This window comes from Channa argus, chromosome 4, assembly GCF_033026475.1.
Source record: "Channa argus isolate prfri chromosome 4, Channa argus male v1.0, whole genome shotgun sequence".
NCBI classification, from domain to species: domain Eukaryota; kingdom Metazoa; phylum Chordata; class Actinopteri; order Anabantiformes; family Channidae; genus Channa; species Channa argus.
This window is the reverse complement of record NC_090200.1, coordinates 202,374-226,679: the sequence shown is the minus strand read 5'-3', so window position 1 is coordinate 226,679 and position 24,306 is coordinate 202,374. Positions and strand designations below refer to the sequence as shown.

At 41.2% G+C, this 24,306-nt stretch overlaps 2 protein-coding genes across 4 annotated transcripts in view; both read left to right on the top strand.

Moving 5' to 3' along the window:
- The window catches only part of LOC137125121 (uncharacterized), a 48,578-nt gene extending 37,843 nt beyond the window's left edge, over positions 1 to 10,735 (top strand). Inside the window, exons 15-26 of the mRNA XM_067500108.1 lie at positions 2,360 to 2,479; positions 2,594 to 2,728; positions 2,883 to 3,020; positions 3,380 to 3,458; positions 3,622 to 3,850; positions 4,003 to 5,815; positions 5,978 to 6,151; positions 6,379 to 6,552; positions 6,878 to 7,051; positions 7,243 to 7,416; positions 8,531 to 8,577; positions 8,733 to 10,735. Coding sequence (XP_067356209.1) covers positions 2,360 to 2,479; positions 2,594 to 2,728; positions 2,883 to 3,020; positions 3,380 to 3,458; positions 3,622 to 3,850; positions 4,003 to 5,815; positions 5,978 to 6,151; positions 6,379 to 6,552; positions 6,878 to 7,051; positions 7,243 to 7,416; positions 8,531 to 8,577; positions 8,733 to 9,313 — 3,838 coding nt within the window. The 3' untranslated portion in view covers positions 9,314 to 10,735. The remainder of the gene's footprint in view (positions 1 to 2,359; positions 2,480 to 2,593; positions 2,729 to 2,882; positions 3,021 to 3,379; positions 3,459 to 3,621; positions 3,851 to 4,002; positions 5,816 to 5,977; positions 6,152 to 6,378; positions 6,553 to 6,877; positions 7,052 to 7,242; positions 7,417 to 8,530; positions 8,578 to 8,732) is intronic.
- A 1,674-nt stretch (positions 10,736 to 12,409) lies between these two features.
- LOC137125486 (protein NLRC3-like) overlaps positions 12,410 to 24,306 on the top strand; it is a 22,948-nt gene continuing 11,051 nt past the window's right edge. For all 3 annotated transcript variants that reach the window (XM_067501028.1, XM_067501030.1, XM_067501029.1), the window contains exons 1-9: positions 12,410 to 12,485; positions 12,817 to 12,936; positions 13,050 to 13,160; positions 17,795 to 17,873; positions 18,036 to 18,264; positions 19,554 to 21,333; positions 21,657 to 21,830; positions 22,900 to 23,070; positions 24,254 to 24,300. In XM_067501028.1, coding sequence (XP_067357129.1) covers positions 12,848 to 12,936; positions 13,050 to 13,160; positions 17,795 to 17,873; positions 18,036 to 18,264; positions 19,554 to 21,333; positions 21,657 to 21,830; positions 22,900 to 23,070; positions 24,254 to 24,300 — 2,680 coding nt within the window. In that variant the 5' untranslated portion in view covers positions 12,410 to 12,485; positions 12,817 to 12,847. The remainder of the gene's footprint in view (positions 12,486 to 12,816; positions 12,937 to 13,049; positions 13,161 to 17,794; positions 17,874 to 18,035; positions 18,265 to 19,553; positions 21,334 to 21,656; positions 21,831 to 22,899; positions 23,071 to 24,253; positions 24,301 to 24,306) is intronic.

Here is a 24,306-nt window from a genome sequence, read left to right as displayed (position 1 = left end):
TTCTGCTTCTTTCTCCTGTCTCCTGTGTTTTCGTTGACTCCAGCCTTCCAGCATCATTAGAATTCAGTCAATCTGCTGCTTCATAGGAGCTGAGACTGCCATGGATGCTTGTGTCTTTGTGTCATCTCATGATGACAGGATAATTGTCTCATGATCTCAGGAAAATGTGATAATTTATCAAAACCCATATGACTGTATCTGCCTTAACCTTTACGGTTTGTGAGGGAGCTAATGTGAATTCAGCAGCATCTGGTACAGTAACAGGATTAATTTGGGCTTGTTGGACGAGCTGCCACTGACTGATCTGCCTTGATACAATAGGCTGTTCCCTTCAAAATAAAGGAAATAGTTTGTGTTGGTTGGAGATCAGGACGTTTGTTTGTCCTCAGCTTTATAACTGTGGTGGAGTCAGAGAAGGAATCTACTGTGGGTTAATCATTGATCATGATCATGATCATGAAATCAAATAAAGGTGCAGCAGCTTCAGATCTGGTTTCAGTATTTCATAGGGACAGCAGCCTGCAGACACAGACCACTGGTAAAGGACTGGAACCAGTAAAAGAACTGGTCCAGACACCAGAGAGCTGCAGAGACAAGAAGCTGAGTAAGTTCAACTTTGATTCTTTGCAGTATCAGAAGTTTCCTCATAATCACAAACAGGCTGATCTTAGTTTGTTGTGTGTGACATTGAGAAGAGAAGAAAAAGTCTCTAGAACAAATCCTTCAGAATCCACCTCAGTAACTGTAGAGGCAGAGACTTTGTTTTGTTGAGGACCGAAGACTGACAGTCACTGTGTGTCTTCATCAGGAGCTGCAGCTTTGTCACCAACATTCAACAGATTCAGAATAAAACTACAAAACTACAGTCCTGTTAGGAGGTCCTGCTACAGATACTGGTCTGGAATTCAGTCTGGACTTTGATACTCAACTTGTTTATGAAGGATCATAATTCATGTTAATGTGTAATAAGTTTCCAGCTCACTGAGGTCAGAGACTGTGGTTATCATGTTTAAAAGAAAGTAAAACTTTTTATCACTAATCCACAGAGACACAATAGAAAATACAGTAAAGACCTTATGTCTAACCCTCAGATGAAGTACGTCTTTAGTTTTTGAACTACTTTATTATCTTCTGTGGAATAATGGGAGAAGAACCTGAAAACTGTTCATTTGCATATTGAATTGTCTTGATCAACTTTTCTGAACATTTCAGCATCAACCAGGTCAAAAGTGCTGAATGAGACCTCACTGTTTATGAGACGGTTCCAAAAGTATTAAGGTCTTATTTAGTTGGTAGATAGTGGATCGGATAAGTCTGTCCTCTGCCTTAAATAATCCTCAGATTCTTTACATGTGGGAACATCAGGCTGCTTGTTTAAGGTGGAGCAGGGTTAACAATGTGGTCAGTAGGTTTAAACAGCAGTCTTATAATTACAAGTAGTTTAGTTTGGTTCCATCTGTGTTATACAGTCCCTGCTTAACCTAGGAGTCATGATGATGTTTCCATGTCCTGCTCCTTTTTTTTTATAAATGTTTTCATATTTATTGGACATACTGCATTACAGTTTTCAGTGAGTAAATTATGGGCATCTATACAGTCACGGATACAAAACCATCTGTAGGGACAAATGTTTACATTAAAAACAGCTATATTTACCTCTGGTAGTCTCACTACTTTCATACATTCATGCATAATTATACAGACCAGTTGTTCCTAACAGCACCACAAGGTCTTGATTTGAGCTAAGTTTTGTCTTTGTAACTTAGTTTTATTCAGAGGTAGCAGAGCTCTTTATGTTTGGACATTGTTCTGTTTGATTCACTTTGACAGCTCTGTCTCAACCGGTTTCTATTTTAATAGCTGCCTTTAAAGTACTACCTCCTTGGTCTCACCTTTTCTACGTTAGATAACTTACTCCATGTTAGGTGCCTATGTTGCACATTTGTCAGACAAATTGTATCAAGGGTGCTGGGTACGGGAGTGTATAACCCAATAAGACATTGATGACTCTAAAGGTTGATACACGTATATAAAGGTTGTTTATAGTCACTGTGTCCCTCTGTCACATGAAAGTAACCTAACCCCAATCTCAGCAGCTTTGCTAATTAATGGATTCTCTGTAAGTTTATTTTTAGACACTTTAGTAGCAAATGAAGATACCAGCACATAAATTTGTGGATTGTACCCGGTTGGTAGAAGTGTGCAAACTTTCTAATGAACACCAGAAACCTTTCTTGAGACTTCACGAGAAACTTCATTTGACAATTTACACTGATATTAAGCAGAGAAGAAGGAGAAATGATGGAGAGGAAGATTGGAGTAGATGTGCAGATGAAGGATGTGTGTTTCCTCTCCACAGGAAGGTAGCAAGTGTGTGTGAATTCAGCAGCATGGATCAGTGTGAGGACAGAGAGGAGAGAGTCCCTCTCTCTAAAACCACTCTGTGTGGGGAACCTGAGAGCCAGACCAAAGCTCAGAGGTGAGATGAGGATCTCTAACTGTCAATGACTCTTCTCCATGTTAGAGCTCAGCACCAACAATCACTCCACCATCATTATTCACACTCTGACTTTTGTCTGTGTTGTGTTCAAAGACCAGAGAAGTTGCACAGACCAGACTCTGCTGGACCCGGACCTGGACCTGAACCAAGCTGTGTGTCCATGAAGAGTGACCTATCACACGATCGCCTCATTAATTTTAAAAGACAGCAACCTCCTGCTGTAGAGAAGTATGCTGGAACTGAGTTCAGAATAGATCAGCCATTTTTTGTATGAAAGATTAAATGATTATTGTTACATACTCAAACCATATGCGCACTAATAAAAAGTGTAATTCTGAAATTTCAATTTGAAATTTCACACTCAAACCTCTGTGTGTTGAAGATCAGAGAAGCAATTGCCAAATGTTGCTGATCCTGGTCCTGAAAGTGGATCTGAACCCAGCTGTATGTCCCTCCAGAGTGACCGATCGAATGTTCGCATCATTACTTTTAAAGGACGACAATCAATGGCTGCAGATAGGTGAGGTTCTGTTTCAGTACATGCAGAGAAATTTCATTAAATATGTTTCTAATCATTTTTTTTCTCATATCTGAAAATTCCTCGAAAGAAACTGTTTTAATTGCAGACTTAAAAAAGTGAATAAGCTAATATATTTGAGAATTTGTTGCGTTTCACCCCATATGTTAATTTAGTAGTTAATTTAAAAATCTTTGGACTTTGGACCATTGGTCAGACAAAAAAAAAGCATTTGAATGCTCATTACAGGCAACTGTAACTTTAAGATTCATCATTATAACCAACTCTTTAGCTGAGAGACCTTTAGCTTATGTGTCTCTGTGGGGACAAACATAATGTGATTCTTCTTGATTCCTCCACAGAGTGGACCAGCACAGCTCAGAGGTTCCCAGTGGTCAGTCTGCCCAGCAGCATCAAACACACCTGGACTCCATATTTATGGTCTGTACATGTACAACTACTACCTTTCCATCTGTTCTGTAGACACTAATGTCCATGCTGCACTTTTTAGACCAGTGGATTGTCAGTCTGTCCATCATGGATCTGATGTTTGGTGGTCATGGTTTTACTTGGATTGTGTCATTCAGATAGTTTTCTGTTCCAGCTGCTGGAGGACAACATTGTCACTTTTGTAAAGAGCGAGCTGAAGAAGATCCAGAAGAGTCTGAGTCCAGATTACCCAGAATGCTTAGAAAGTCAGAGGGAGGATGAGGAGGTGTTGGATGGTGAGGATGAAGAGCAGAGGATGAGCAGCAGAGAGTCATTTCTGAAGATTACAATGAACTTCCTGAGGAGAATGAAGCAGGAGGAGCTGGCTGACTGTCTGCACAGCAGTAAGAGCATTTCTGTAAAGATTTAATCTAATAAAATGGAACATTTACTGATTTCATTATGGAAATATGTATATTTTGATTATTTGGGGCAATTAAATAATCACATATTCTTTATAGCTCACATTTATTGCATTTGTTGTGTGTCAATTTAGGGACTTTTTCTCCAGTTTGTCGGAGTAAACTCAAGTCTAACCTGAAGCAGAAGTTCCAGTGTGTGTTTGAAGGCATCATTAAACCAGGAAACCCAACCCTTCTGAATCAGATCTACACAGAGCTCTACATCACAGAGGGAGGGACTGGAGAGGTCAATGATGAACATGAGGTCAGACAGATTGAAACAGCATCCAGGAAACCAGTCAAACCAGAAACAACAATCAGACATGAAGACATCTTTAAAGCCTCACCTGGAAGAGATAGACCAATCAGAACAGTGATGACAAAGGGAGTGGCTGGCATTGGGAAAACAGTCTTAACACAGAAGTTTACTCTGGACTGGGCTGAAGACAAAGCCAACCAGGACATACACTTCACATTTCCATTGACTTTCAGAGAGCTGAATGTGCTGAAAGAGAAAATGATCAGCTTGGTGGAACTTGTTCATCTCTTCATTCCTGAAACCAAAGGAATCAGCAGGTTTGAAGAGTTCCAGGTTGTGTTCATCTTTGACGGTCTGGATGAGTGTCGACTTCCTCTGGACTTCCACAACAATGAGATCCTGACTGATGTTACAGAGTCCTCCTCAGTGGATGTGCTGCTGACAAACCTCATCAGGGGGAACCTGCTTCCCTCTGCTCGCCTCTGGATCACCACACGACCTGCAGCAGCCAATCAGATCCCTCCTGAGTGTGTTGACATGGTGACAGAGGTCAGAGGGTTCACTGACCCACAGAAGGAGGAGTACTTCAGGAAGAGATTCAGAGATGAGGAGCAGGCCAGCAGAATCATTTCCCACATTAAGACATCACGAAGCCTCCACATCATGTGCCACATCCCAGTCTTCTGCTGGATCACTGCTACAGTTCTGAAGGATGTGTTGAAAACTAGAGAGGGAAGAAAGCTGCCCAAGACCCTGACCGAGATGTACATCCACTTCCTAGTGGTTCAGACCAAACTGAAGAACGTCAAGTATGATGGAGGAGCTGAGACAGATCGACACTGGAGTCCAGAGAGCAGGAAGATGATTGAGTCTCTGGGAAAACTGGCTTTTGAGCAGCTGCAGAAAGGAAACCTGATCTTCTATGAATCAGACCTGACCGAGTGTGGCATCGATATCAGAGCAGCCTCAGTGTACTCAGGAGTGTTGACACAGATCTTTATAGAGGAGAGAGGACTGTACCAGGAGAAGGTGTTCTGCTTCGTCCATCTGAGTGTTCAGGAGTTTCTGGCTGCTCTTCATGTCCATCTGACTTTCATCAACTCTGGAGTCAATCTGCTGTCAGAAGAACAAACAGTTTCTAGCTTTAAAGTTTCTAAACCGCTTAGAGAGAAATTTAAACCAAGATGTTCATTCTACCAGAGTGCTGTAGTCATTGCCTTGCAGAGTCCAAATGGACACCTAGACTTGTTCCTTCGCTTCCTACTGGGCCTTTCATTGCAGACCAATCAGACTCTCTTACGAGGTCTGCTGACACAGACGGGAAGTAGCTCGCGAATAAAAAAGAAAACAGTCCAGTACATCAAGAAGAATTTTGAAAAGACTCCTTCTGCAGAGAAAAGCATCAACCTGTTCCACTGTCTGAATGAACTGAATGATTGTTCTCTAGAGGAGGAGATCCAACAGTACCTGAGACCAGGAAGTCTATGCACAGATAAACTGTCTCTTGCTCAGTGGTCAGCTCTTGTCCTAATGTTGGTGTCATCAGAAAAAAAACTGGCTGTGTTTGACCCAAAGAAATTCTCTTTATACTTTTCAGAGGAGGATCTTCTGTTTGTGCTGGGAGTGGTCAAAGTCTCTAAGAAAGTTGTGTGAGTACAAAGATGAAGTGTAAATTTATTCATAATTAAATATACTGCTGTTGTGTACTTCAAATAGAGAAAAGATTACTCTATAATGCATAACTGTTTTTCTTGAACTTTTTTTTAATATTCCTTATTTGTTAACGCAAACCTACTCCTCTTGTCTTTCAGACTCATTGGCTGTAACCTCTCAGAGAGAAGCTGTGAAGGTCTTTCCTCAGTTCTCAGCTCCCAGTCCTCTAGTCTGAGAGAACTGGACCTGAGTAACAACAACGTGCAGGATTCAGGAGTGAAATTACTCTCTGATGGACTGAAGAGTCCACACTGTAAACTGGAGACTCTCAGGTCAGAAGTTACTGATGTATTTTCAACAATACTGACACAACAATCCATAATACCAAATTTAACCAAACCTTACTGGATACCATGTACATACAGAGGTAATTATTTTATGGTAACTGAGCAAACATTTAAATTGTAGGTTAAGAAATGTTGAGAACAGGGAGACATTTGTCCCCTTACAGTGTGCTTAATACAAAGGTTTTTCATTATGCCAAATATTTACTTTTCAGACTGAGTCTCTGTAACCTCTCAGAAAAAAGCTGTGACACTCTGTCCTCAGTTCTCAGCTCCAAGTCCTCTAGTCTGAGAGAACTGGACCTGAGTAACAACAACCTGCAGGATTCAGGAGTGAAATTACTGTCTGATGGACTGAAGAGTCCACACTGTCAACTGGAGACTCTGAGGTCAGATCGAGTTACTTTTTCAGTTAAATGAGTTCAGACAATCAACATTAAGTCTCAGTACCACAAAGAAGCTCAGCCATGATTTGGTTTTATTTAAGGCTGTGTTAGTTCAATGACATATATTAATTTATATAATATAAATTTAGCTAAACCTCACATGCTATTATTTATATAGAGCGGTATTTGTTTGGTTTTTTGTTCTTTAGTCCAGATTTTACATGTATGTCTAAAATGTTGTGAGTTAATGAGTACGGCGAGACCTTTATTTGCTTTTGTTGTCATTATAATACAAATATTACAATTTTGTTTCCTTTTTTCTCGTCAGACTGAGTCTCTGTGACCTCTCAGAGAGAAGCTGTGAATCTCTGTCCTCAGTGCTCAGCTCCCAGTCCTCTAGTCTGAGAGAACTGGACCTGAATAACAATGACCTTCTGGATGCAGGAGTGAAGCTATTTTCGGCTGGACTGGGGAATCCACAGTGTAACCTGGAAAGTCTCAGGTCCGGATTAAAAAACCTTTAAAACTGATGACGAACTAGAATTCAACAGATAAAAAGTTAACCTATGTGTGAATGTGCAAAGTACAATTGAATGTCTACATCTGCTTCAAATAAATAGAACCTGGATTAAAATGGACTCAAACACATCAAGTGTTCACAGATGGTTCCTGTGTTGTTTTGTGTGTCTATAGACTTTCAGGTTGTCTGATCACAGAGGAAGGTTGTGCTTCTCTGGCCTCAGCTCTGAGCTCTAACCCCTCCCATCTGAGAGAACTGGACCTGAGCTACAATCATCCTGGGGACTCAGGAGTGAAGCTGCTGTCTCCTCTACTGGAGAATCCACAATGGAGACTGGACACTCTCAGGTATTGGCGCAGAGATGTTTATCAGCCACAGACAATGGGCCTAATGCAGGAAACCATTTCTTCCATTTTTGTGAGATTCACCAGATTCTCTTAACTGCACAAACTTTTATTGTGAATTGCTCGTTTTAGAAGAGCTACAGGTCTGTGAGATTCAATCGTTAAAATAATCAAGACCCCTAAAATTACATATAGTTCTAGTTTGTGGTATTGTTTAATAAAAAAAAAATCATCAAACTAAAAAACTACTACTGTGCTGCTGTGATGAAATATGCCAAGAAAATAAATAAATACCAGTCATTAATTTTGCGGCTTTGATGACACTATGCTGTAAGGAACGTGCTTACTGCAAACAACAAGTGCTGTATCTTTATTAGAGCAATTTTTGTATCAATTTCTAAAAAAAAAGTTTCCTCAGTCCACGTCAAAAAATCCTCGGACAGCACACTTAACTCCAAGTTGTTAATGGTCTGTGTCCCCCACTCTGAGTTACTTTAAATTATAATTATAATTTCATAGTTTGACAAAAAGTGCTTTAGAAGACATTAATATCTTATCTTTATCTAATAATGTAAACACTTCTTCTGATATTACTTTGCTTCGATGTTTTCTCCTTGACTTAGATTTTTTCTGCCTTCTACCTCACTTGTAAGCCGTTTCGGATAAAAGCCTCTGCCAAATAACTACATTTAAATGTAGACTGAGAGAGTTAATTCTATAGTCAAATGCATCTGTGACAAACTCATAAGCAAGGTGTGGGAGGTCCTGTATGCAGCAGGAACACCTAGAGGAGGACTAGATTAAAAAGCAGTTGGTTTGAGATGTATCTGACCAAAGCTGTGGAAACTATTGAGAACAAACAGGCATTAATAGCTTTTTTGACTACATTGAATGTTTTGTCTTGAAAATCTAAAAGTTTTGGTTTAAAGTTTGTCCGTGAAAACATTTGGAAACCATTACGGGAAAGCTGTAATAGGGGTCCTATTAATAGATAATACATGATTTTATTCCACAAACACAGCACCTGCACATAGAGTGGACTCAAATATGATGTTGAAGTTGGTTTGAAATATTTATAAAACAACACGAATAAGGTTTGACCTCCTCCTCCTTTCAGGGTGGAGCCTGGTGAAGAACGATGGTTGACACCAGGTCTGAGGAAGTGTAAGTGTGTTTTTAATGAAATTGATGGAAACAAAGCAGCAACATTCAACCATCTTCAAACTGTCACATCACTCATTCACATCATCAAAGTGTCAAGAAATGAACAGATGATGGATTAATAACTGCAGCTGTTTGTGTATTGTTCTCTCCATCAGATTTCTGTCAACTCACAATCAACACAAACACAGTGAACAGGAAACTACAACTGTCTGAGAACAACAGGAAGGTGACACATGTGAAGGAGGAGCAGTCATATACTGATCATCAGGACAGATTTGACCGGTGTCCTCAGCTGCTATGTAGTAATGGTCTGACTGGTCGCTGTTACTGGGAGGTGGAGTGGAGAGGAGGGGTTGATATAGCAGTGAGTTACAGAGAAATTGGCAGAAGAGGGGGCAGTGTGTTTGGAAGGAATAAGCAGTCCTGGTGTCTGATCTGCTCTGGTAATAATTATTACGTCTGGCACAATAAAAAAGGAACATTTATCTCCTCCTCTTGCCCAGTCTCTAACAGAATAGCAGTGTATGTGGACTGCCCTGCTGGGACTCTGTCCTTCTACAGAGTCTCCTCTGAAAAACTGTTCCACCTACACACCTTCAACACCACATTCACTGATCCTCTGTATCCTGGACTTGGGTTCTGGTATCGGTGCATTGATTCCTCAGTGTGTCTGTGTCCAAAGGAGTGTAGAGAGTCTGGTCCTGTCAGAGAAAATGTGTCTGTGTCCGACAGATAGTTCTGTCCATGTCTGTCTCTTTCACTCAGACTCATGGATTAAATCAGTTTCTTGTAGAAAAAGTTCTAAATGATTCCTTGTAAACTTGTACCTCTTCCAGTCCTTTAAAGATGAAGCTTCCATCATAACGGGATCAACATGTTACTGACTGCTCATCAAGTTCTGCTCAATCAACAGTGAATATCAGTATGTTTCTTTCTTTAAGATGATTCACTTCATCTCAGCTGCAGTTATTTTGCTGTAGACGTGACAAAGAATCTCTGAGCTGCATTGACCCAAGATGGATTTTTGAAATGTTTCAAGATCTTCAGTTTATTGCCTGGTGAATGCTGTTGACCAATTGATGATTTACTTAAAATTGATGCTCATGATAACTGTATGTAATCATTACTAATGATGTTTAAGTAAGCTACATTTAAAACCTTGGGTTCAGGTTTAGTTCAAATTGATGTCTGTACTTTTATTCATTCATAAATATTCATTAATATATATTAGTTTAAGTGTAAGTGTGTTTTTAATGAGATTGATTGGAACAAACATTTAACCATCTTCAAACTGTCACATTATCATCACTGACGCAACCCTCCCCAATTTCTACCGGGCTTGGACCGGCACTCCACAGCTGGGGAGGGGGATGGGCTGTTAGGGGTTCAGTGTCTTGCCCAGAGACACTTCGACATATAGCCAGGGCCTGGGATCAAACCACTCACCTTGTGGTCCATGGACGACTGCCCTTACCAACTGAGCTACTTGTCAAGAAGCGAACATATGATGTATTAATAACTGCAGAGGAATCAGCAGGAGAATAAATAATAAAAAATGTGTGTTTGGTATAAATGATAAATCCTGGAGTCTGACCTGCTTAGGTGTTCCTCTATCAGAACCACAGAGAAACACTCATCTTCTCCGTGTCCTCAGTCTCTGACACAGTAGTAGTGGATGGGGACTGTTCTGCTGGTACTCTGTGCTTCTACAGAGTGTGAGGGAAGAAAGTAAATTTAGTCATGTGGTTAGATAATTAGCAAACAATTAACCAAGATGGGCATATTGAAGAGGTCACAAAGAGGATAAGAGATCACAGGCTGGGTCGTGTTTGGAGGAATGTTTGAGATCACAGCAGGCATTTTGTTGTTACAAGGCCCAGAGCAACGTTGTAGATAGTGAGTCCTGGGGTCACAAGATCTACAAGAAGGTGCAATAAAAGGGTTTTATTGCTTCTCAACTGACATCTTCAGAGAACCTAGATAGGGACAAGAGTGATGACTGTCAACTGCATGCACCTGGTTTCTTTAGTCATGTTTTGTGAGGGTGGTTCCTTTCTTGGGTTTGAGTATAAATAGAAAGGGTTTGAGAGATACAAGTCAGAAACAACACTCAACATCCATGTGTTCTTCTCCATGCCGGCATGTATTAAACTGAGATGGTCCATCACGCTGACTTCTGTCTACAATTCTTCCAAGAGGAAAAATTTCTAATACAAGTGTCTCCTCTGACATCAACTGTTCCACCTCCACACCTTCAACACCACATTTACTGAACCTCTGTATCCTGGATTAGGAGTGTGGCCTAGTTCTTTAGTGTTTCTTTGTTCTTTGGAGTAGCGCGAGTCTCACTGTTGAATTTGTATTTTTTTTTTTTTTTTTTCGGCTTATCCCGTGAGTTCAGGGTCGCCACATCGGATCATTGTCCGCATGTTGATTTGGCAGTTTTGGTTTGTTTTTTATGCCGGATGCCCTTCCTGACGCAACCCCCCAATTTCTACCGGGCTTGGACCGACACTGCACAGCTGGGGAGGGGAATGGGCTGTTAGGGGTTCAGTGTCTTACCCAGGGCTAGTTCAACATATAGCCAGGGCTGGGGATCGAACCACTCACCCTGTGGTGAAAAATGGCATTTAGTACATCTGATTTCATAATAATAATGATACAAAAATAACAATAATGATGCATTTGCCTTTTAAAGCAACCGCAGTCCCTTAAAAAAAGACAAACAAAATTTTTCCAATGTTTAAATAATTCTAGTTCTTATTGTTCACAGAAGGGGGACCGGGTGTAGAACAGGCAGTGAAATTTGACCACAGTGTCATATGACTGGCTCTCCTGTAGGACTTGGGTCCCTTCGTGTCTTCCTATGGGTCGTTCTGAAGAACTAGTTCGTTCATGAACATCCCTTAACAGGCTGTCTCCAGGAAGTGACAAGGACATGTGTTTAAATCACTTTGTAACTGAAAATAATGAGTGAAGTGTAGGAAAACGTGCTTTTACCAAACACAGACTGACTGTCAGGTCCATGTGACACACTGAATCAAACATAGAGGCGTAGAACTGTTTAAAGTTTTATTGAATTAAAGTGAAATTTTATATAATGTATGTGTTTTGAAACATCTGTTCTCTCTTTTACGGACAAGATTTGTGCAAAACTGTAGTTTTATAAACAATTGAAGACAAGACAATTAACTCTTGTTTCTTCATTAACTCTGTGATATTGATGCAGGTAGACACTAGAACTTACGTTGTGGCAAGAGAGGCACGGCAGCCAATCAGAGAAATGTAAAGCGGGTGTGGAAAGCTGGCTGCTGCTCATTCTGCTGTGACTGTTGAGATGTCTCTGCTTGTGGTTTTAGGTTTTTTAGGTTGTTTTGGATTTGGTTTGGTTTTAATCTTTCTCTTGTTTCTAGTCCTGTGGTCAGTTGGGGGCTCCAGCAATGGGTGTGCTTGGTGTATTGGGAGCTCTCTCACCTTTACACTGCATGTTTAGTGTTTGTATGGTTTGTTGTGCCTTTATTCAATATGATTTAGGATGCTCCCAGCCCCCTGCCTGCAGACTATGTGTCTTATTCTTCTCCTTTAATTTTAGGGATTTAATATTGTTTTCTTTTTATTAAATGGCCATTATGGCAGTTAACCCACACTGACTGTTGTTGACTCTTTATTGAAGCCCCTGTGCTTAATTTACACATTTATTATTGGCTGGGTACACATGACTGGGCTGTTTTTTATTTATTGAACATTTTGTAGCTTCTGTCTAAATGTTTTTCTTTGCTGCTGTACCTGAACTGACCAGTAGGTGTGCTGCTGTGTTAGCATCCAGTCTGAGTGTTTCCTGTAAAGTTTAGTTTTACTTTCTGTTAACAGCAGGACATAGATTCTTTTTACCGAAACTCCGTCTGAAGGTAAAGCCATCAGTTTTAAAAGTTTTCCTCGTTTACATTTGCTTATGGAGGGAGGTGGTGTGGGGGGTATGAAGAGTTTTTATTCAGTATTGAGTGAGATCGAATCCAACAAACATTGATGAAGGAGCATTAGAAACTTTTGTAGTCATGAATAAAAACTAAGAACAAAGATCAGTGTTGAGACAGCAGCAGCAGACAAAATAAAGGTAGTTGAGGAAATGTCTGACCGCATTCACCTGCAACTGATATGAAGCAGAGAAGAAGGAGAAATGATGGAGAGGAGGATTGGAGTTCATGTGCAGCTTGAAGGATGTGTGTTTTCTCTCCACAGGAAGGTAGAACGTGTGTGTGAATTCAGCAACATGGATCAGTGTGAGGACAGAGAGGAGGGAGACCCTCCCTCTAAAACCACTCTGTGTGGGGAACCTGAGAGCCAGACCAAAGCTCAGAGGTGAGATGAGGATCTCTAACTGTCCATGACTCTTCTCCATGTCAGAGCTCAGCACCAACAATCACTCCACCATAATTATTCACACTCTGACCTCTGTCTGTGTTGTGTTCAAGACCAGAGAAGCTACGCACACCAGACTCTGCTGGACCTGAACCCAGCTGTGTGTCCATGAGTAACTGTTCAATGGAGCCTCCTCTTCATTTCAGACAGTCTACCGATGAAAGGTAAGAATTAAAAACTGACTGACAGGCAATTCAGAGAAAATGGTAATTTTGTTAAATAAAATAATGAACATATTAATTGTTTTATTTTTGTTTCATGATGCATCAGAAGAAACTAGACTTTACTGAACCTAGCTGTGTATCCTTTAAGTATAAAGGGTTGATTTTATATTTATTATTAATATTGGAGGATTATTGGATCTCTATCTGCTGATCAGGACCCTGCTTTTTGTATGCGGTGGGTATGGTGGAAAAGTGGATATCGATACTCAAAACCACAATCAACAGGTTTTTCATGGGCTACCTTGTAGTGAAGAAACACAGAAAGACAGAAACGTAAAAGAACCCCAGCAAAGCACCTATTAAGAATCTAAAAATTTGGCAAAATTGATGGAGGCAAAAAATGTCTGAAAAATTTAATGTGAAACCTTATTAGATTAGATTAGATTAGATTCAACTTTATTGTCATTACACATGTACAAGTACAAACCAACGAAATGCAGTTTAGGTCTAACCAAGCGCGCAATAGCAGCAAAAGCAGGATGTCCAGTTATTGCATAAATAAATAAGTTAGTATTGTAAGTGGATATGTAGTGGATATGTAGAGTAAGTAGAAATTTAAGGTAAATGGATATATATTGTGGTGAGCTATAAACAGAAGTAAGAATATAACAATAATAAATAAATAAGGCTATTGTGGGCAGTAGTGCAATGTATATAGTGCAAGTAAATATGAACAGAGGCTTTAAAGTGATAGTAGTGCAGTGTAAGTGTTTTTTTTTTTAGTGCAATAGTGACTGTAAATGAACAGTTCGCAGTGCAAATGAGCAGTTTGTGGTATGTGTATGTGTAAATAGTCTAGTAGTCCAGTAGTGCAATCGACATTGGGAAGCGGGTGGGGGGGGTTATAATGGGGGGGCCAGTACATGAGAGGGAGTACAGAGGGATCAGCGGGGTGCAGAGTTCAGTAAAGAGACAGCTTTAGGGAAAAAGCTGTTCTTCAGTCTGCTAGTCCTGGTTTTGAGACACCTGAAGCACCTGCCGGAGGGCAAGAGAGTGATCAGTCTATGGGCGGGATGAGAGGAATCCTTATAGATGTTGTGAGCTCGACGCAGGCAGCGTTTCCTCTGGACGTCCTCCATGGCTGGAAGAGTAGTCCCTGTGATGCACTGGGCGGTTTTCACCACCCGCTGCAGTGCCTTGCGCTCTGCAACAGTGCAGCTCCCATACCAGACTGTGACACAGTTGGTCAGGATACTTTCTATTGCACAGCGATAGAAGTTCACCAGAATGTCAGAGGACAGCCGATTGTTCTTTAGTGTCCTCAAGAAGAAGAGGCGCTGGTGGGCCTTCTTAACTAGACTGGAGGTGTTTATAGTCCAGGACAGGTCCTCAGATATGTGGATCCCTAGGAACTTGTAACTGGAGACACACTCAACAGCCGTTCCATTAATGTGGATCGTGTCATGTGTATTTCTTGACTCTTTCCTGAAGTCCACAATGAGCTCCTTTGTCTTGGAGGTGTTAAGGAGCAGGTTATTGTCATTGCACCATGTGGCCAGGTGCTGAATCTCCTCCCTGTAGGCAGTCTCATCATTGTTGCTGATGAGACCAATCACCGTAGTGTCATCTGCGAACTTGATGATGGTGTTAGATCCGTTCACAGGCGTGCAGTCACAGGTGAAAAGGGAGTAGAGGAAGGGGCTCAGTACACAGCCCTGTGGTACACCAGTGTTGATTGTGGTGGTGTTGGAGCAGATGGAGCCGGATCGGACTTGCTGCGGTCTATTGGTCAGGAAGTCCATAATCCAGTTGCAGAGGGAGGTGTTGATGCCCAGGTCAACAAGTTTAGCTATTAGCTTGGATGGGATGACCGTGTTGAAAGCTGAGCTGAAATCAACACACAGCATACGTGTTTTTATTGTCTTATAAGTGTTCTTATTGTCCAGATGTGTTAGCACAGAGTGCAGTGCCATGGAAACGGCATCCTCTGTGCTCTTATTGTTGCGGTAGGCAAACTGGTGAGAGTCCAGTGTGGATGGCAGAGAGTCCTTCAGGTGCGCCAGGAACAGCTGCTCAAAGCACTTCATAACAATAGGTGTCAGATCTACAGGGCGGTAGTCATTCAGACACTTTGGGGTGGAGTGTTATGGCACAGGCATGATGGAGGTGCTTTTGAAGCATGTCGGCACAGCTGCTTGAGCAAGAGACAGGTTGGAAATGTCTGTAAAAACCCCAGCAAGCTGCTCAGCACATGCCTTGAGTACGCGACCTGGGATGTTGTCTGGTCCAGGCGTGATTTCTTTCATAGCAAGCTTGGCATCAGCATCCGGGGTAACATAGGCTGCTGTTATAATGTTCGAAGTGAACACACGCGGCAGATAAAACGGTCTGCATTTAACCATGAGAAACTCAAGGTTGGCTGAACAATGACTCATGATAGTAACAGAGTTCGTACACCAAGCTTTGTTAATGTAAATGCACAATCCACCACCTCTGGTCTTGCCAGAGCCCTCTTGTGTTCTGTCTGCCCGGAGTGGGTTGCGTTCTGCCAGCTTGATGGTATTGTCCACTGTGTAGCCATGTTTGCGTGAAGATAAAAACATTGCAGTTCGAAAGTCTCTTACTGTATGTGATGTTGAGCCGAATCTCCTCCATTTTGTTCACCAGTGATCGTACATTGGCGAGGAAAATGCTGGGTAACGAGAGCCGGTGTGGTGTTAGCTTTAGCTTGGCTCTTATTCCTCCGCGCTGCCCCTGCCTTTGTTTACGATCTCGACAGCGCCTGCGGGCGCTTCCGCCCAGTCGGGTAGATTGAATCGCCTCAGGTGTTCTGGCGATCTCAGGAAGGAGTTGAGGGTTGTCGAGAGAAGAGTCTGGAATTCGCAGACCAATATCCAAAAGCTCAAATCTGGTGTACGATGTTATGGTACAGCTGTTCTGCACGAACAGATCCAAGATGAGCAAGAAAAGTACTGCAAAATTGTAAAATCGGGAGAGACCCCGGGCCTCGGGATCTGCTCGTGCCGCCATCTTCTTTCATTTAGCACATTAACAGCATGTCCACTGATCTGATAGTGAGTCCGTTGTGTAATCTCTGCATATAGTCAGAACAAGGACAAGTGCAACTAGAACCAGGGAACAGCTAAAAGTAAAGGTACAAGAATATTTAGCAAACTGGTGTCTGTGTTTTACTCTTGGCCCAAAATTACAGGTAATTTTGGAAACATGATTGCAGGTATATTATTCTAAAGTGCTGCATTCATTTATTTTCTGAATTGTTATGTCACATCTTATAACACACAAGGAAAAATGTGTGCGCACACATGTAGGCCTATTGATGAGTAAGTATTTCTATTTTTTTTTTTTGGTTTTGTGGAACAGTTGCCATGAATGTCATCAGGCTGCTGCAAGTTGGTTTGTGTTTGGAGTGTGTGGTCCACTGATAGGATAAAGAAATGGAAGCATAAAGGGTGCAGCTGCCAAAGTTTAGGTCACGTAATCTGCTGGTTTGTTAGGTCCCACTTTGGTCCCTCGACCTTCACCCTTCCTCCTCCAGGGTTTGGACCTTGGTTTGGGTCATATCTCTTTTCTGCCTTGATTCTTCCCCTCAGTGTTGGAAGTAGGTGATTTTAAGTCCTTGCTTCCAATTTCTTAGATCCCTGATGATGTCTCCCAACCTTAGAATACTTTCTACCTGTGTCACTGATGCATCAGCTGCCAGCTTGTTTCCATATCATGGAGTGATGCCTGCACCTCTGACTTTTTCCTCACTGGCGTCTTTGTACATCATCAGAATTCTGCACTTTGCACCTTGAACTCAACCACTGAGGTCACTGTGATTGACCAGACCTCAAGTGCAGCCTTACTGATGTGAAGCTTGCAGCCATCTTAATTAGCCAAGGACAGTGACTGAAAATATTTAGTCAGCAATATTTTAAACTGACAGTTAATTTTTTTGTAACTTTGATAATCTTCGATTACAACATTGACCAGTCACATGAAAGAGTACAAAGAAAGCGAATAAGTTAAATTCTGTCATGCCAAAAACTTGCTTCCCCTTGCATAATGGGATCTCTCAACCTTAGCATACTTTCTGTGTCACTGATGGGGCCTCGGTCCAACTTTGTCTGTTTTTATGGATTTTCTGTACTAAGCCACTCGAACCCAATTACAAGCACCAGAGATGCCCTGCTTAATATCAGACAATCCACTTCACATATTGCTTCACCAGTCCTTATACATCCAGAAACCTATTTTGAGGCTGTTATACATAGTTAGTAGCCATAAGAGTTTTGGTAGCAGACAGTGTTCAAATCCAGGAACTTACCTGCTAGGCCTGACCCCTCTATCTCCCTCAGTCAATCATCAGTTCTACTGATGAGACGCCGTACAACTTGCCTAGATATTTTCTCAAGTTTTCCTCAGATGATGGTATAACCTTCCTCCAGACATAGAGCTGGAACTAGTTAGCCGCTCTCTTTTCTGATCACAGTGGATCTTGACTTCTATCATGTCAACGTTATTCCTGCTCATTACACTAACTCTATCTGGCTAGTGCCAGACTATTATTGGACCTCTGAACCTCTTCCACGAAAAGGCATAATGTGAGCTCATTCTTCCTGGATCCTCCACAGAGTGGACAACCAGACCTCAGAGGTTCCCAGTGGTCAATCTGCCAACCAGCATCAAACACACCTGGACTCCATATTTATGGTCTGTACATGTACAACTACTACTTTTCCATCTGTTATGTCCACAATAATATCCATGCTGCACTTTTTAGACCAATGGATTGTCATCTGTCCAAAATGGATCTGATGTTTGGCTCCATGGTTTTTACTTGGATTGTGTCATTCATACAGTTTTCTGTTCCAGCTGCTGGAGGAGAACATTGTCACTTTTGTGAAGAACGAGCTGAAGAATATCCAGAAGAGTCTGAGTCCAGATTACCCAGAATGCTTAGAGATTCAGAGGGAGGATGAGGAGTTGTTGGATGGTGACGATGAAGAGCAGAGGAGGAGCAGCAGAGAGTCATTTCTGAAGATCACAGTGAACTTCCTGAAGAGAATGAAGCAGGAGGAGCTGGCTGACTGTCTGCAGAGAGGTAAGAGGATTTCTATACAGATTTTACATGATGGAGAAATCGAACATTTACAGTTTTTTCAAGGGAAAGAGGAAAATAAATATATATATAGCATTATTATTTAGAAAGAAAGAAAATATTGTATGTACTTCATAGGGACACCTGAGAACAATTTTTTAGGGTTATGGAGGCTCAAAACTAGTAGTCAGCGAATAATCAAATATCAGTGTATGGCAGATGCTCATTGTTAAGCTAATAAAACAGTTGATAAGATATTTTTCTGTACCTTACGCCCAGGCTTATGGAATGTGAGTTCAAAGAAAGGCTTTTGAGACCAAGCATTACAAAATCTGAACACAAAATCATTAAATTATGCTCTAAAATTGACTCCATAATTACTGGGGGCTCAGTCTTTTGTGTCTAGAACCATCTTTACAACAGTTTTTTTATTTCAGTAATTAAAATTTTATTCATGATGAATTACAGACGGGGCGGCTTTAGCTCAGTTGGTAAGAGCACTCGTCCACAGACCACAAGGTGGGCAAGAGACTGAACCCCTAACAGCTGAACCCTTAACAGCCCATTCCCCTCCCCAGCTGTGCAGTGCTGGTCCAAGCCCGGTAGGAATTGGGGAGGGTTGCGTCAGGAAGGGCATCCGGCGTAAAAACTGTGCCAAATCAACATGCGGACAATGATCCGCTGTGGCGACCCTGAACTCACAGGATAAGCCGAAAGGACAAAAAAAAATAAATAAATAAAAATAAAAGATTCATGATGAATTACAGCACAAATAGTGGTCCACGCATTTTGGGATATGGCCTTTCAACATTTGATAATAGCACAAATGTGATCAATAAACAGCTTCATCAAGCACCCTCTTCCGCAGTTGGTCATCCCAGAATCTGACTGCAGATTACACACTTGCTCACACATTATGTCTCTTGATGTGAACCTTGCACACAAAGCAAATAACTTACAGCGTCGCTTACTGTTGTGATTATGGGTATGTCTAAAAGAACCTGTGAGGAAAATGTAAAGGCAATTAACGTGGAATTGACCTCTGTCTGACTGTTAAAGCCATCACTTTAACAGAATCCTGTCCCATGTCTGAAAAGAGCTTATGTCTATTGGATAATACATGATGAAGATCTGTGATATAGTAAACATTGCTTTACAATTTAATTTGCTCATAGGTCATTGTGTTAATCATTTATCTGTATATGTTTTTTTTGTTGTTGTTTTTTTGTGTTTTGTTGGATGGGTGTCTCACATTATGTATGACCTTTAACAATCTATTTGTGTTCATTAAGGAAACTTGGCTGGAGGATGTCAAAATAAACTTAAATCTAACCTGCTGCAAAAGTTCCAGTGTGTGTTTGAGGGCATCACTAAAGCAGGCAACCCAACCCTTCTGAATCAGATCTACACAGAGCTCTACATCACAGAGGGAGGGACTAGAGAGGTCAATGATGAACATGAGGTCAGACAGATTGAAACAGCATCCAGGAAACCAGTCAGACCAGAACCAACAATCAGACCAGAAGACATGTTTAAAGCCTCACCTGGAAGAGATGGACCAATTAGAAGAGTGATGACAAAGGGAGTGGCTGGCATTGGGAAAACAGTCTTAACACAGAAGTTCACTCTGGACTGGGCTGAAGACAAAGCCAACCAGGACATACAGTTCACATTTCCATTGACTTTCAGAGAGCTGAATGTGCTGAAAGAGAAAACGTTCAGTTTGGTGGAGCTTATTCATCACTTCTTCACTGAAACTAAAGGAATCTGCAGGTTTGAAGAGTTCCAGGTACTGTTCATCTTTGACGGTCTGGATGAGTGTCGACTTCCTCTGGACTTCCACAACAATGAGATCCTGACTGATGTCACAGAGTCCACCTCAGTGGATGTGCTGCTGACAAACCTCATCAGGGGGAACCTGCTTCCCTCTGCTCACCTCTGGATAACAACACGACCTGCAGCAGCCTATCAGATCCCTTCTGAGTGTGTTGACATGATGACAGAAGTCAGAGGGTTCACTGACCCACAGAAGGAGGAGTACTTCAGGAAGAGATTCCGAGACAAGAAGCAGGTCTGCAGAATCCTCTCCCACATCAAGACATCACAAAGCCTCCACATCATGTGCCACATCCCAGTCTTCTGCTGGATCACTGCTACAGTTCTGGAGGATGAGTTGAAAACTGGAGAGGGGGGAGAGCTGCCAAAAACCCTGACTGAGATGTACATCCACTTCCTGGTGGTTCATCTAAAACTAAAGAACATCAAGTATGATAAAGGAGTTGAGACAGATCCACACTGGAGTCCAGAGAACAAGAAGATGATTGAGTCTCTGGGAAAACTGGCTTTTGAACAGCTGCAGAAAGGAAACCTGATCTTCTATGAATCAGACCTGACCGAGTGTGGCATTGATATCAGAGCAGCCTCGGTGTACTCAGGAGTGTTCACACAGATCTTTATAGAGGAAAGAGGACTGTACCAGGACAAGGTGTTCTGCTTCGTCCATCTGAGTGTTCAGGAGTTTCTGGCTGCTCTTCATGTCCATCTGACATTTATGAACTCTGGAGTCAATTTGCTGTCAGAAGAACAGTCATCTTCACAGACAACTGAATCTACACAGATATATCTCTGCCAGAGTGCTGTGAACAAGGCCCTACAAAGCCCAAATGGACACCTGGACTTGTTCCTACGCTTCCTCCTGGGTCTTTCACTACAGACAAATTGGACAATGCTACGAGGTGTACTGACACAGACAGGTAGCTCACGGACCAATCAGGAAACAGTCCAGTACGTCAAAGTGAAGATCAGTGAGAATCTGTCTGCAGAGAAAAGCATCAACCTGTTTCACTGTCTTAATGAACTGAATGATTGTTCTCTAGTGGAGGAGATCCAACAGTACCTGAGATCAGGAAGTCTCTCCCCAGAGAAGCTGTCTCCTGCTCAGTGGTCAGCTCTGGTCTTCATCCTTCTGTCTTCGGGAAAAGAACTGGATGTCTTTGACCTGAAGAAATACACTGGTTCAGAGGTGGCTCTTCTGAGGCTCCTGCCAGTGGTCAAACTCTCCTGTAAAGCTCTGTAAGTAAACCAGTAACTAAACAGGTTGCATTTACTAATAATAATTAACTATGGTTTTATTTGTGTTGTCATTAAACTAAAATTCTCAAATAGTTCAATAATATCAACACAATTCCAAGTTATAAAACTAAAACCAGGAACTAAAACCAGGAAGAGTTATGCAATAATAGATGACAGAACATGGAACGCAACAAAGAAAATTAGACGTTTTGTAAAATTCAGAGAGAAAACTAGAAAATGCACTTAAATGTGGTTGTATTACAGTTTTTAAACTCTTACAGTTTTCTCCTACAGTTTTTAAAACTTTTTTCTGACCACCCCAGGCTGAATGACTGTAACCTCTCAGAGAGAAGCTGTGAAGCTCTGTCATCAGTTCTCAGCTCCCAGACCTCTAGTCTGAGAGAACTGGACCTGAGTAACAACAACCTGCAGGATTCGGGAGTGAAGCTCCTGTGCAGTGGACTGGAGAGTCCCTTCTGCATAATGGAGATGCTGAGGTTTGTATTATTCAACCTGTTTAGATGCTACAGAGATCCTGTGTTAAAGACGCCCTGGAGCTAAATAATTAAAAACCATAGAATCAGGAAGACTTGTTGCTATCAGTTCTAATGTTAGACAGGTAGACATTTAGACAATATATTTCCATTTATAATTGCTACTTAACTATCTTGCACATTTTATTTCATCAATTCCATTCCTGATTAAGAAATTTGTCTAGAGGACATCTCTTTGAGCCTTTGTGTCTTTTTTACCATTTATGTCTGACATGCACTGCAGAAAGTCTATAAAATATGAGTGGACAAATGCACACTTTGACTTCCTCGACTTTAGTTATTTTAAGTTAGTTAGTAGTTAATTTAGCCCAGGCATGTTAACTAGCAGCTTGAAGCCCAAACGCTAAACTGTAAGGACATTGTGAAATGATTAATAGTAACCATAAGCCAGCTGAATGTTATGGGTTTGTTCATAAATTCATTTTAAAATTTTTTTTACATCGGTAGGTGGCCACTCTACCAACTGAGGCACTGCCACCCGCGATTGTTAAAAGAGATATTAAAGTTTTTAAATCAATTCATAAATTCTCAGTTTCAGCTACAGAGCACTCAGAGCTACACATATCTATATGTGTAGATTTGGGAGCTACAGGCAAACTACCAGCCATCCTCAATTCTTATCTTTCCATTTGGATTATGAGCTAAATTACACTTTTTTATATCTTGTTTGGTGTTTATATGTGTTAAGTTCTTAATTTACCTCAAATACAATTTACCTGAAACAAAATGGACCTAAATTCCGCAGCTTCCTATACACTTAAATCTATAAAAAATAAATTAATACAAATAGAAACACTTGAAATTAAATGTAAACACTTTTCTGATAGGACCTTGCTTTGATCTTTTCTCCTTGACTTAGATTTTTGCTGCCTTGTACCTCATTTGTAAGTCACTTTGGACAAAAGGGTTGGCTAAATATAAATGTAAATGTGAATTTACAAGAGAAATAAAAACAGCAACAAACAAACCAGGGGTTCACAGATGGTTCCTGTGTTGTTTTCTGTGTTTGCAGACTGTCAGGTTGTCTGATCACAGAGGAAGGTTGTGCTTCTCTGGCCTCAGCTCTGAGCTCCAACCCCTCCCATCTGAGAGAACTGGACCTGAGCTACAATCATCCAGGAGACTCAGGAGTGAAGCTGTCTCGTCTACTGGAGGATCCACAATGGAGACTGGACACTCTCAGGTATGGCAAGACTTGAAGCAGCCTCAGGTGATGTCTGATGGAGGAGGAAAAGCTGCAGTCATTTGCTCTGTCTCACCAGATCACAGGTCTCCACATTAGTGCTTTGAATTAAACAGACATTGGAGAGTTTTTCTCATAATTATAACTTCTTTGTATGAAGCATGTTCTGCAAAGAATTGACTGGCACTGGCATGTAAGACCTCCACACAAAGGCAAATGACAGGCCAACTTATGACTAGAAGAAAGGAAATATTTGTTTCTTCCTACCATCCCAGGTTGTAGGCATCTGCTAAACACCAATCAGACATTTGTGTAAACACTGGTTGACAGGACATTCTCATTGTCAGCTTTGAGATCAAGGCACTTTTGGTCAGCGCATTGAATATTTAACTTTGTTTTTACATTCATTCTGATATTCTGATGTCCATCATCTTATTGCACAGTATACTACATAGTTGCTTGTGTTATTATTGAAGTTAATTATTGGTGAATCATTTTTATACATGAAGGCTGACATTACGCATGATCATAAAGATACATAAAAGTGTGTGTCATAAGCAGTCATCATCAACATTTGTTCGGTCAAGGTTTGACAGTGCTCAAAACCCACAATGGCTGCATTTACATGGACTCAATAACTAGGTCACTTAGTAAAATCAGCTTTCTCGATCAATATGGGAACAATGTGTACATGCACTTAAGAAACCTTGTTACTGTAAATCTGCATATATCTGCAGCAGCAAAGTAATATGATTTCTCCTCTACCTTTTATTTTAATGTATAGTGACAAACACACTGCTTTCTGACTTTTCTTTGGCTCATGTCACTAGAAAGTGAAAACACAGAGGGAGGGAAAGGAAAAGAGAGGTGACAGACACACAACTGATCCACAGCATGAACTGAATTTTTAAAAATCCTCTGCGAGGTATAGTTAATGCCTGGAGGCAAAGTGAATCATTCGAGCCCTGGGATGCAGTGTGGAGGTGCAACAACACAAACGAGCACATTGATTTTTGATGACAGAATGGGACTAACAGGAGGTGCCTGGTGGTTCACTATTGATCAACTCCCTCCAGGAGGGCAGGAGGCCACCAATGCAGAGGAAAATTTTCATTTTAAAGTGTATGTGAAAATGGACATGTTTTTAACGATGACTCAAAGATTTTATTATCATTCCTTTCAGGGTGGAGCCTGGTGGAGAACGATGGTTGAGACCAGGTCTGAGGAAGTGTAAGT